This window comes from Aquarana catesbeiana, linkage group LG01, assembly GCF_042186555.1.
Source record: "Aquarana catesbeiana isolate 2022-GZ linkage group LG01, ASM4218655v1, whole genome shotgun sequence".
Taxonomy (NCBI): Eukaryota; Metazoa; Chordata; class Amphibia; order Anura; family Ranidae; genus Aquarana; species Aquarana catesbeiana.
In genome coordinates, this window is record NC_133324.1 from 508,972,911 (window position 1) to 508,985,612 (window position 12,702).

General features: G+C 39.6%; 1 protein-coding gene across 1 annotated transcript in view; it reads right to left on the minus strand.

The window, feature by feature from the left end:
* GNA15 (G protein subunit alpha 15) overlaps positions 1–12,702 on the minus strand; it is a 177,336-nt gene that overhangs the window by 24,365 nt on the left and 140,269 nt on the right. The window contains exon 6 of the mRNA XM_073593802.1: positions 9,131–9,284. Coding sequence (XP_073449903.1) covers positions 9,131–9,284 — 154 coding nt within the window. The remainder of the gene's footprint in view (positions 1–9,130; positions 9,285–12,702) is intronic.

The following is a 12,702-nucleotide window of genomic DNA, read 5'->3' on the forward strand; positions in this document are numbered from 1 at the left end:
ATTTTGGAGGTAGGCCCAGAAAGAATTTCTCTTTCTAGGTTGGGTAAATTAAATTCTAATTTTGTGAGGTGTTCCCATGTCTATGAAATCCTTTACTAATCAAGGTCTAGGGGAGGGTTCAGAAGGATGGCACTGAATATGGTTACCAGGTGGAAAGTCTGTGTCAGCAAAGACAAAATATACCCAGGCGCATAATTATGCGCAGACTGAGAATTCCTAATAGCTAGACCTATTGTCAGGAAAGACCAAATGTTAATAGGCACATATTTATGCGTGAACAGCAAATTCCTGTTAGCCAGAGCCGCACTCATGCAAATGCATATGTGCAAATGTGTGTGCATGCCTACATGCACGCCAGCCACAAGATTGGCGCCAAGTGGGCTATTCAAACACCTCTGCTGCACTAGGACCTTGTCTTATGGTCTACAATGTTCTGCCACCTGCTACTTGTTCTTGTGTTTGATTTCCTGTTGCCGTTATCTTGGTTTTGTGCTATCTTGGCATATCATGGCCTCCGAAATTGTGATAGGTAGTGAGGAGTGAAATCACAGTTTTACGCCCTTAGAAAGCCTGAAGGCGGTGCTTGGTTTTCGGGGTCCTGTACGCAGTAAGGCTCCCAAAAAGTCTCACACATGTGTTATCCCTGTACTCAGGAAAAAACAGCAGAATGTATTTTGGGGTGTAATTTCACATATGTTCATGGCATGTTTGAGCAATATATCATTTAGTGACAACTTTGTGAAATTATTTATTTTATTTTTTTTTTCATTTTTCAATCGCTTGTGACAAAAAAATAAAATATTCAATGGGCTCAACATGCCTCTCAGCAAATTCCTTTGGGTGTCTACTTTCCAAAATGGGGTCATTTGGGGGGGTTGTACTGCCCTGCCATTATAGCACCTAAGGAATGAGATAGGCAATCATAAACTAAAGGTTGTGGAAATTAAAGAAAATGTACCCTAGTTGTAGATGCTATAACTTTTGCGCAAACCAATAAATATACGCTTATTTAATTTTTTTAACCCGAGACATGTGGCTGAATGCATTTCGGCCTAAATGTATGACTAAAATTGAGTTTATTGTATTTTTTTTATAACAAAATTAGAAAATATCATTTTTTTTTCCAAAAATGTTGGTCTTTTTTTTGTTTGTAGATCAAAAAATAAAACTGCAGAGGTGATCAAATACCACCAAAAGAAAGCTCTATTTGGGGGAAAAAAAGGATGTAAATTTTGTTTTGGTACAGCATTGCATAACCGTGCAATTACTAGTTAAAGCAGCGCAGTGCCAAATTGTAAAAAGTACTCTGGTCAGGAAGGGGGCAAATCCTTCCGGGGCTGAAGCGGTTAAAAGCCCACAGTATGATTTCCAATGGCACAAAATACTCAAACATAGATTTTACAATTTCTGTTCTATTCAGCATTTGCTGTGAAACCAGCTGTCTCATTTTTTTTTTTTGTCTTAGAAACAATCAAAATCATCGATTGCTACAATTATCAACATATTTTTTCTATAAAACAGACTTCAATTTTTGCTGTGTAAAAACACTTTTTCAATAAGTCAGTAATTGGAACACAACATTAAAGCTAAAATGAAAACAAACTAGTAGTCATTTATTGTTTGTTTGTGTTTGGTTTTTTTTCAAAAAGAAAATTTTCTCCTATTCCATGCTGAAAATGGTTTATTAAAGTCGTTTTTTCATAGGAAAGAATGAAAGATGCTTGGGTGGAGAATGGTGCTAACAGTACTGATGCTTCTTATGCCGTGTACACACGAGCAGGCTTTCGACAAACTGAACCCTGAAGGACTTTTCGACGTACCTTCGATGGAGTTCCGCCAAAACGGACTTGCCTACACACGATCACACCAAAGTCTGACGGATTAGAACGTGATGACGTACGACCGGACTAGAATAAGGAAGTTCATAGCCAGTAGCCAATAGCTGCCCTTGTGTCTCTTTTTGTCCATCGGACTAGCATACAGACGAACGGATTTTTCGACAGGACTTGAGTCCGTCGGAAAGATTTGAAACATGTTCTATTTCTAAAGTATGTCTGATTTTTCAACAGCAAAGGTTTGATGAAGCCCACACACAATCGAATTGTCTGGTGGATTCATTTTGTCGGACTTTTGCTGTCCAAAAGTCCGCTCGTGTGTACAGGGCATTACACTGGGTGAAGTTGTGTAGTAAATATAAGCTTGGGTCTATGGGTGGGGCTTGACATGCAATCTTGGAGGTAAGGGTATAAATCTAACTTGAAAATAGGGGTTATGTGAGGAAGGAACCTGTTCCACCACAGTTTTGCCAACATTTGTTGTAAGGTTGTAGATGGAAAATTGTTATGAAGCTTCTGGGGTGTTTTATACCACCTTAATAAAGGCTTGTGGGCTGGCTCTTAAATCGAGGTGTCAAATGGAGGTGAAGATTTGTGTGCAACATTCAGAATGTGGTTATCAATGTGGTCATCGTTATCTGGTGGTCTTAGGGTAATTTTTCTCTAAGTGCTTTAAAATAAAGATTGTCACCTGGTTTAGAGTTCTGTTTATGGGGCATAGATGTTAGGAAAATTGACATTTCCTTCTGTTGTTTAATAATCTCTATTTTGGAGGTAGGCCCAGAAAGAATTTCTCTTTCTAGGTTGGGTAAAATAAATTCTGATTTTGTGAGGTATTCCCATGTCTATGAAATCCTTTACTAATCAAGGTCTAGGGGAGGGTTCAGAAGGATGGCACTGAATATGGTTACCAGGTGGAAAGTCTGTGTCAGCAAAGACAAAATATACCCAGGCGCATAATTATGCGCAGACTGAGAATTCCTAATAGCCAGACCTATTGTCAGGAAAGACCAAATGTTCATAGGCACATATTTATGCGCGAACAGCAAATTCCTGCTAGCCAGAGCCGCACCCATGCAAATGCATATGTGCAAATGCGTGTGCATGCCTGCATGCACGCCAGCCACTAGATTGGCGCCAAGTGGGCTATTCAAACACCTCTGCTGCACTAGGACCTTGTCTTATGGTCTACAATGTTCTGCCACCTGCTACTTGTTCTTGTGTTTGATTTCCTGTTGCCGTTATCTTGGTTTTGTGCTATCTTGGCATATCATGGCCTCTGAAATTGTGATAGGTAGTGAGGAGTGAAATCACAGTTTTACGCCCTTAGAAAGCCTGAAGGCGGTGCTTGGTTTTTGGGGTCCTGTACGCGGCTAGGCTCCCAAAAAGTCTCACACATGTGTTATCCCTGTACTCAGGAGAAACAGCAGAATGTATTTTGGGGTGTAATTTCACATATGTCCATGGAATGTTTAAGCAATATATCATTTCAGTGACAACTTTGTGAAATTATTATTTTTTTTTTTTCATTTTTCAATCGCTTGTGACAAAAAAATAAAATATTCAATGTGCTCAACATGCCTCTCAGCAAATTCCTTTGGGTGTCTACTTTCCAAAATGGGGTCATTTGGGGGGGGGGGGGGGTGTACTGCCCTGCCATTATAGCACCTAAGTAATGAGATAGGCAATCATAAACTAAAGGTTGTGGAAATTAAAGAAAATGTACCCTAGTTGTAGACGCTATAACTTTTGCGCAAACCAATAAATATACGCTTATTTAATTTTTTTAACCCGAGACATGTGGCTGAATGCATTTCGGCCTAAATGTATGACTAAAATTGAGTTTATTGTATTTTTTTTATAACAAAATTAGAAAACATCATTTTTTTTTTTCAAAAATTTCGGTCTTTTTTTCGTTTGTATCGCAAAAAATAAAAACCGCAGAGGTGATCAAATACCACCAAAAGAAAGCTCTATTTGTGGGGAAAAAAAGGATGCAAATTTTGTTTTGGTACAGCATTGCATAACCGTGCAATTACTAGTTAAAGCAGCGCAGTGCCAAATTGTAAAAAGTGCTCTGGTCAGGAAGGGGGCAAATCCTTCCGGGGCTGAAGCGGTTAAAAGCCCACAGTATGATTTCCAATGGCACAAAATACTCAAACATAGATTTTACAATTTCTGTTCTATTCAGCATTTGTTGTGAAACCAGCTGTCTCATTTTTTTTGTCTTAGAAACAATCAAAATCATCGATTGCTACAATTATCAACATATTTTTTCTGTAAAACAGACTTCAATTTTTGCTGTGTAAAAACACTTTTTCAATAAGTCAGTAATTGGAACACAACATTAAAGCTAAAATGAGAACAAACTAGTAGTCATTTATTGTTTGTTTATTTTTGTTTTTTTCAAAAAGAAAATTTTCTCCTATTCCATGCTGAAAATGGTTTATTAAAGTCGTTTTTTCATAGGAAAGAATGAAAGATGCTTGGGTAGAGAATGGTGCTAACAGTACTGATGCTTCTTATGCCGGTGACACACGAGCAGGCTTTCGACAGACTGAACTCCGAAGGACTTTTTGACGTACTTTCGACGGTGTACACGGCATTACACTGGGTGAAGTTGTGTAGTAAATATAAGTTTGGGTCTATGGGTGGGGCTTGACATGCAATCTTGGAGGTAAGGGTATAAATCTAACTTGAAAATAGGGGTTATGTGAGGAAAGAACCTGTTTTACCACAGTTTTGCGAACATTTGTTGTAAGATTGTAGATGGAAAATTGTTATGAAGCTTCTGGGGTGTTTTATACCATCTTAATAAAGGCTTGTGGGCTTACTCTTAAATCGAGGTGTCAAATGGAGGTGAGGATTTGTGTGCAACATTCAGAATGTGGTTATCAATGTGGTCATCATTATCTGGTGGTCTTAGGGTAATTTTTCTCTAAGTGTTTTGAAATAAAGATAGTCATCTGGTTTAGAGTTCTGATTATGGGGCTTAGATGTTAGGAAAATTGACCTTTCCTTCTGTTGTTTAATAATCTCTATTTTGGAGGTAGGCCCAGAAAGAATTTCTCTTTTTAGGTTGGGTAAATTAAATTCTGATGTTGTGAGGTGTTCCCATGTCTATGAAATCCTTTACTAATCAAGGTCCAGGGGAGGGTTCAGAAGGATGGCGCTGAATATGGCTACCAGGTGGAAAGTCTGTGTAAGCAAAGACAAAATATACCCAGGCGCATAATTATGCGCAGACTGAGAATTCCTAATAGCCAGACCTATTGTCAGGAAAGACCAAATGTGCATAGGCACATATTTATGCGCAAACAGCAAATTCCTGTTAGCCAGAGCCGCACCCATGCAAATGCATATGTGCAAATGCGTGTGCATGCCTACATGCACGCCAGCCACTAGATTGGTGCCAAGTGGGCTATTCAAACACCTCTGCTGCACTAGGACCTTGTCTTATGGTCTACAACGTTCTGCTACCTCTTACTTGTTGTTGTGCTTGATTTCCTGTTGTCGTTCTGCTTTCCGTCCGACCATGCTTGAACTCTGCCTGAACCGCCCCTGCCTTGCTCCTTGGCCAGGTCCCTGCCTGATTTTTCTGCCTATCTGCTTACCGTTTCCAACTCAAGCCTGAACCTGACTATTTTTCCACCTGCTGCTCTGTACCTGACGTACCTGCTAGTTACTGATCTGGCTTGCCTGACTCTGCTCTGTGTCTAGCCTGTGGAGGCCATCCCTACTCCTGCAGTATGCCAAGTACCTGCTGTCTGCCACCTGCCAGCCTGCCAAGTTCTTGCTACCTGTGACCAACCAGCCACCAAGTGCCTGCTGACTGTCTTTTAGCCTACTGCGCCTGCTGTAATGCGTTACAATCCAGCCTGCACCCAAGTGCGCACAAACCTCTTATCTGGAACCGCCATCATCAGAACTGCCAGGCACTCATACCACTCCAGGCTCTTGTACCTCCTGTTACCTTATCAAGGGTACCGAGCCAGGGGTGTAAGAGATTGCCTTCCTCTCCACGTCAGGCTCCATCACCAGGTATGTGACAGTCTGGATTATTAGCCAGGGAATCAAGAGGCAGAGGTCAGTGAAAAAAATTAAATTCTAAGCTACTGAAGAAATCAAGGGTATTGAGTAAAATAAAATCTCTAGTTGTAGTAAAAGTGTGGACCCGGAGGGTCTAATAGAGAACAGCTATCAGGATACCCATAATATCTTTTTTTTAATTTTACCCAGTCTTTTTCTGATGAGTTGCAATTCCAACCAATTATCCACTGCAGTAGACTGGTAGTATGATATGCCTTGAAATTGGATAAACCCACTCCACCTGAATATTTAAAAAGTGTGAGAAAGGACTGTTTAATATATTGCAGCTTCTGACACCAAGGTGTTATTGTGGTCATTGATAGCAATGTTGGGAGTTACTATGGCTGCCACTGACAAACTAATGGAGCTTATCTTACTCTCATTTTCTATTCAGTGTGCATTACAGTACATTGGAAAAAATACAACAGATAAAAAATGTTGGTGTGTTACTGTGTTACGGCATATTGTTTTTAAATAGGCCACCTAAATAGACATAATGCACCCCAATGCATGAAAACGTACTGCTATTGTGAGGCCCTCTTGAAAATTTGGTTTGTTTGAGATTATACTTTGACACAATGCTTTGACTGGGGTGGCAGAACAAGCATCCCCCTAGGTTATGGAGTTGGTCAGATGGGATAATGCTTGTAGCCCAAACCAGGATAGCAGCCTATGGTGACAATGCTGATTCTAAATAGATACACCAACATAGTTGTCACCCTAGGAAAAGAAGTGTGTTATTGGCAAGTTCATCAAGTGAAAAAAAAGGTAAAAACAATGGAAAAGGCTGATGCAGACACCACGTTTAACCACTTCAGCTCCGGAAGGTTTTACCCCATTCCTGACCAGGCCATTTTTTGTGATAGGGCACTGCGTTACTTTAACTGACAATTGCGCAGTTGTGCGACACTGTACCCAAATAAAATGTATGTCCTTTTTTTTACCACTAATAGAGCTTTCTTTTGGTGGAATTTGATAACCTCTACGAATTATTATTGTTTGCGCTATCAACAAAAAAAGAACGTCAATTTTGCAAAAAAAGAAACAATATTTTTTACTTTCTACTATAAAACATATCAAATAAAAAAATGTGAAAAAATCTAATTTTTTCATCAATTTAGGCCAATATGTATTCTGCTACATGTTTTTGGTAAACAAAATCCCAATAAGCGTATAGTGATTGGTTTGCGCAAAAGTTATAGCGTCTACAAACCATGGGATAGATTTAGGGACTTTTTATTTTTTATATATAATTATTGCTAGTAATGGCAGCAATCAGGGATTTTTAGTGGGACTGCGACATTGCGGCAGATAAATTTGACGCTAAGTGACACTTTTTGGGGACCAGTGACACCAATACAGTGATCAGTGCTAAAAAAAATGCACTGTTACTGTACTAATGACACGGGCAGGAAGGGGTTAACATCAGGGGCAATCAAAGGGTTGAATGTGTCACAAGGGGGTGCTTTCTAACTGTGGGGGATGTGCTTTGACTAAAGGAAAAAAGAGATCTGTGTTTCTGCTTAGCAGAAACACAAGATCTCCATTTTCCCCTCTGGCAGAATGACAGTCTGACTCTCTGCGAAATAATGCCAGGATCCCAGCGGACGTTGGATCCACTGGAACCGCTGATTGGCTCCCGCTGTGTCCAGTCACAGCGGGAGCGAGCCTCCGGTGGGGTGTGCATGCACCCAGACCAGGAAGAAGAATTCACGTACAGGTACGTGATTTTGTGCTTAAGGGCCGCCCCACCGCAGTATATGCATGGGGGCGGTCCTTAAGCGGTTAAGGTGTCACTAAAGGCAATTTTTGTTCTTAGCTTTAGAGTGAGGCGGGATTAGAACTATTGTCAGCTGTTAAAGTATTACTAAACCCACAACAGTAAAATCAATCTGTATATGCAGTAAAGCATGCTTATTATACTCACTGTGGAACCTAAGGGCTTAATCCTCTGCATTGTGTAAAAAGGCTGCTTGATCTTGTATGCACAGATCCTCCTTCTCTTCTGCTGACTCCAGAACATGTCTGGATATTACAGAGCCTTTGGAGTCAGGCTGCACACGCTCAGTTTGGTGTGTATTGCTAGTGAGTTTTTTCTTGGGAGAGTGCATGTGATCAGCACAGAGCCAATCAGCACTGTCCAGACAGAGGGTCAGGGGTCCTGGATCCTGATAGGACAGCTCAGTGCAGTATGAAAACTCCTCCTGCAAGCTTTACCAGGAACTGATAGAAAATCACAAGACTGCTATATACTGCTGATGGGAAAAGGTATCTAGCAGTTTATATTTCCAAAATAATTGCATTTCCATGTTCTGTGTACTGTGGGAGACCAGATATAGTGAATGCAGGGTCCTGGGTTTAGTAACACTTTAATGCTGCCTGTGCCCCTGTTAGGGAGATTCCCCCTCTCTCTTTGCCCTGTGTACCACTATCTTCAAAAGCGAAAGTAAAAGAAAGTCACAAATTTTGGATTGACATCAGAACAGGAATGGAGAAGAAATCGTCCAATGGGGACACTAGTTCTGGCAACCCTTGTGACACCCTGGGATTCCTGCACTTTGGAGGGATATCCTCTTACTTCCCGATTTGGCTACAGGACATGAAATGAAGGGAAATCTCCGCAATGGGACACAGATGGAAAAAAAAACTGACGGGGTTATAATCCTTTCACTACTCTATCCAAAATGTAAAAAAGTTTTACCTTTAGTGACACTTTAAAGACTGGTAAGCTGCAAAATACAATTTATGTTCTTGGGTTTAGATATGCTTGGAAAATTATGAATATCTCACCTTTTCTCTTAAAATATATCTTTTTGTGCAGCTTAACTTCCTGATTTTGTATAGGAGATTTACATGACTAAACCAACCATTTCTAATCAGCCCTATTTCCTTTTTTAGTTATTTCTACTCTGCTTGACTCTTCACAGTAAATATTCTGTGGTTTTGTTAGTCCTTCCACAGAACTTTATCAGATAATCTTAGATTACACCACTGCTTGTTATCATCAACCTCAAGACACACGTCTTTCTTACCAAATTTGTGCTGCCCTGATGTTGTTATTAATGATAGTATTATATCTATTTTATGCATCTATTTATTATTAACAGGATCTATTCGGTAGAATGTTATTGTTTTTTTCTTACATTTTTATATTAAACAAACACAGGTTTCTTTCAATACCCTGTCATTCTGACATTGAAATGTACCTTTGAATTTGGGGAAGTATGTAGCCAAATCAGACATGTAGATCTTCTCAGCCAGCAAGTCAGTCTTGTTGAGGAAAAGGATAATTGGAGTCTCTTTAAACCAAGGAAGCGCCATTATTTGCTTGAAGAGTGCCAAGCTCTCTCTCATACGATTCTATGATGAAAAGATAGGGAATGTCAGGAAAAGCTTTCGATGCTACTTTACAAAAGAGCACTTGATTTTTGTAAAAAGTAGTACATTCTTTTCAGCTTCTGAAAATCTGTATGTTTGGGTGCCAGGCATTTGGGCAAACAGTCAAAACAAACAATCTTTTCTCTAGGTTTGAAAACAGTAGTGAAGTATTAGAACTCCTGCCAGGGTTTTACTACTATCTGGACTGTGTTAGAGAGAATTACCCTCGTTTCCTGTCCTGCTGTCAATGGTTTCATTATAAAGGAAGATAGGAAAATCATCATTTTAAAACATAAATACAATAGAATAAAAATCAGACAGTGATCCTAGCCTTCCCCTACTGTACTACAGAATTTTGTTTTTCCATCTGTGCTGTTATTAAAAAGATTTCATCACTTCTTGTCTGATAAAACATTGTCAGCAGTGAAGGCAAATCTCTCTAACAGAACCCTGGATAGCATTAAAAGCCTGACAAGGGTCCTAAAAAATAAGGAAAAAGGTTTTAGCTAGACATGCACTTGACATTTAAATTCATGGCTTTACTGTATATATTGTGCCAGATGTTATTTTGGTTACCCTCTTGTATTATGTTCAAAATTGTTTTGCCATAGACTACTTGGCTTTGTATTTTGTACCTACTTCCTTTTAAATACTAATAAAAAATTTTGAAACAGAAATTTATGGCGTTAGTTTCTTACATATCAACGCCTCATTCACATACAGGTAGAGCTCATAGAAAGTATTGTAATCATTAGTTAACAACCAGTCTGATCCTTTTATTAAGATTTGATATTTGAAGGTGTTTGCACTTCTTTCTGTATATAAAATAATACTAAAATAAAGAATTTAAACCATTAGATTAGCATAACTAGCATTTTCAGAAAGAGGATATCAAGGTAAGCAACTGCTATGTCTGTGTAAAGCCCAACCTCTGCAATGTTCCCCTGCTAATCCTTTCCCTGTTACAATTGGAATCGATAGGGAATAAGTACAGCGCTGCTCCAATGGTGTTATAAAGATGGTTACACAATAAGCAGCTAACACACCTCTAAGACACAGGTAGAAGTAAATTAACAAAAAATATATATAGTGTAGCGCTGTGTGTGTAAATGGTAAAGGGTATAAAAACAGTGGGTTAGGCTCGAGCCATCTCTTAATGGCCAGCAAATAAACAGAAAATACTTCAAAATTAAATAAAAATGACTCAATACAATCAAAAGTGCACTATATGTTATAAAATGACATGTAAATTATAATAATTACAACAAACCAGTGATTAATTGTGAACAAGAACAAATTATATATAGATAAAAGTTCAGCCAAAAGAGTCCATAAATATTAGAAAATGTGTTCCTGATAAAAATCAAAAACCACCACCGCCATTAATCACTGGTTTGTTGTAATTATTATAATTTACATGTCATTTTATAACATATAGTGCACTTTTGATTGTATTGAGTCACTTTTATTTAATTTTGAAGTATTTTCTGTCTATTTGCTGGCCATTAAGAGATGGCTCGAGCCTAACCCACTGTTTTTATACCCTTTACCATTTACACACACAGCGCTACACTATATATATTTTTTCCCTGTTACAAACCCGATCAAAATACTCAGTGTCGGCTTCTGTCAGAGCTCACAAGGATCAGTGATGCCCCATCCTCTAACCTGCGATAGTGCTGTGACCTAGCAATTTGTCGCTAGGCCCAAGTATCTAGGTCTACACAACAAACTAAAATGAGGAACAACTGAGGAAGAACAAGGGACTAGTCCCAAAAGAGGGAGAGTCCCTCCAATTGAGACAGTTGGGAGTTAAGCATAAACACTTACCCTAAACCTCAGGTGAACCCTATTCGATGATAAATAGATACCAGCACTGAACATGCTAGCAGATATGTAAGAAAAAAAAATCTTTAGTTTCTGTTTACAGGTTGCCAAAAACCTGCAACACAAGTTGTGCCCTAAAACAGAACAATCAGTTAAAAAATTAAAGAGATTGGCTGTCCCTTTTCTGAAACTACAAGGGAGGCTTCTAAAACTGAAAGTCACATTTTAACCCTGTTGTCCATGAATATTTGTACTTTAACCGATTCCCAACCGGCTTACACAGATATACAGCAGCACAATGGCTTACCAGGGCAAAACCCTGTACGGGTACGGCTTTCCCTTTAGAAGCCGCCATAGGGCACGCGAGCCCGCTGCACAGTGGGGGACCCAATGTGCATGGCCAGCGGGTGTGGTTGCCGACAGGCCACGTGCGATCTCGTGCACGAGAGCCAGCACAGGGATTTGTGTGTGTAAACACACAAATCCCTGTTCTGTCAGGGAGAGGAGACATATCGTTTGTTCCTACTAAGTAGGAACAAGGATATGTCTCCTTCCCCGGTTAGTCCTATCTCCATACAGTTAGAACACACTAAGGGAACACACATTTAACCCCTTGAGCGCCTCCTAGTGTTAACCCCTTCCCTACCAGTGACATTTACCAGTGATATTGTTTTTTCTTTTTTTTCAAAATTGTCGCTCTTTTTTTGTTTATAGCGGAAAAAAATAAAACTGCAGAGGTGATCAAATACCACCAAAAGAAAGCTCTATTTGTGGGAAAAAAGGACACAATTTTTTTTGGGTACAGCATTGCAGGACCGCGCAATTGTCAGTTAAAGCGACGCAGTGCCAAATTGTAAAAAGTGCTCCTTTTAGGAAGGGGGGAAAATCTTCCGGGGCTGAAGTGGTTAAGCATTGTTCCATATGTTTTAGGAACTTTTGAGCCAAAGTTGACACTTGTTTTCCATTTTTTTGGTTTTTCAGGCTAAAATCAATACATTTTTAATCTCTTGGATCTTCCAAAAAGGGCAAAAAAGGCAAAAACTAATTTTGGGAGTTTGTGCCCCTTTAGAGGCTTAGAGCCTTTTTTCAAAAGCAAATGTAAAGGGGCACCACTCCCTAAATTTATTTTTTGTGTGTTTTCTTTGCTCTTTTAGACTTCATTTTACCAAGGAAACACTCAAGGGATTAAATAAGTGTTGATTCCAGCCTTAAAAAGCAAAGACATTGGCTGGGAAGCTGCCATTTTCTGAAACCAGAAGTGGCCTTCTAATGCCGCGTACACACGAGCGGACTTTTCGACGGACTTTGCAGTGTAGGTCCGCCGGACTTTCAAATGAACGGACTTGGACACACATGATCACACCACAGTCCGACCGATTCGTACGTGATGACGTACGACCGGACTAAAATAAGGAAGTTGATAGCCAGTAGCCAATAGCTGCCCTAGGGTCGGTTTTAGTCCGTCGGACTAGCATACAGACGAGCGGATTTTTTGACCGGACTCAAGTCTGTTGGAAAGATTTGAAACATGTTTTATTTCTAGGTCCGCCGGACTTTTGGGGAAAAAAAGTCC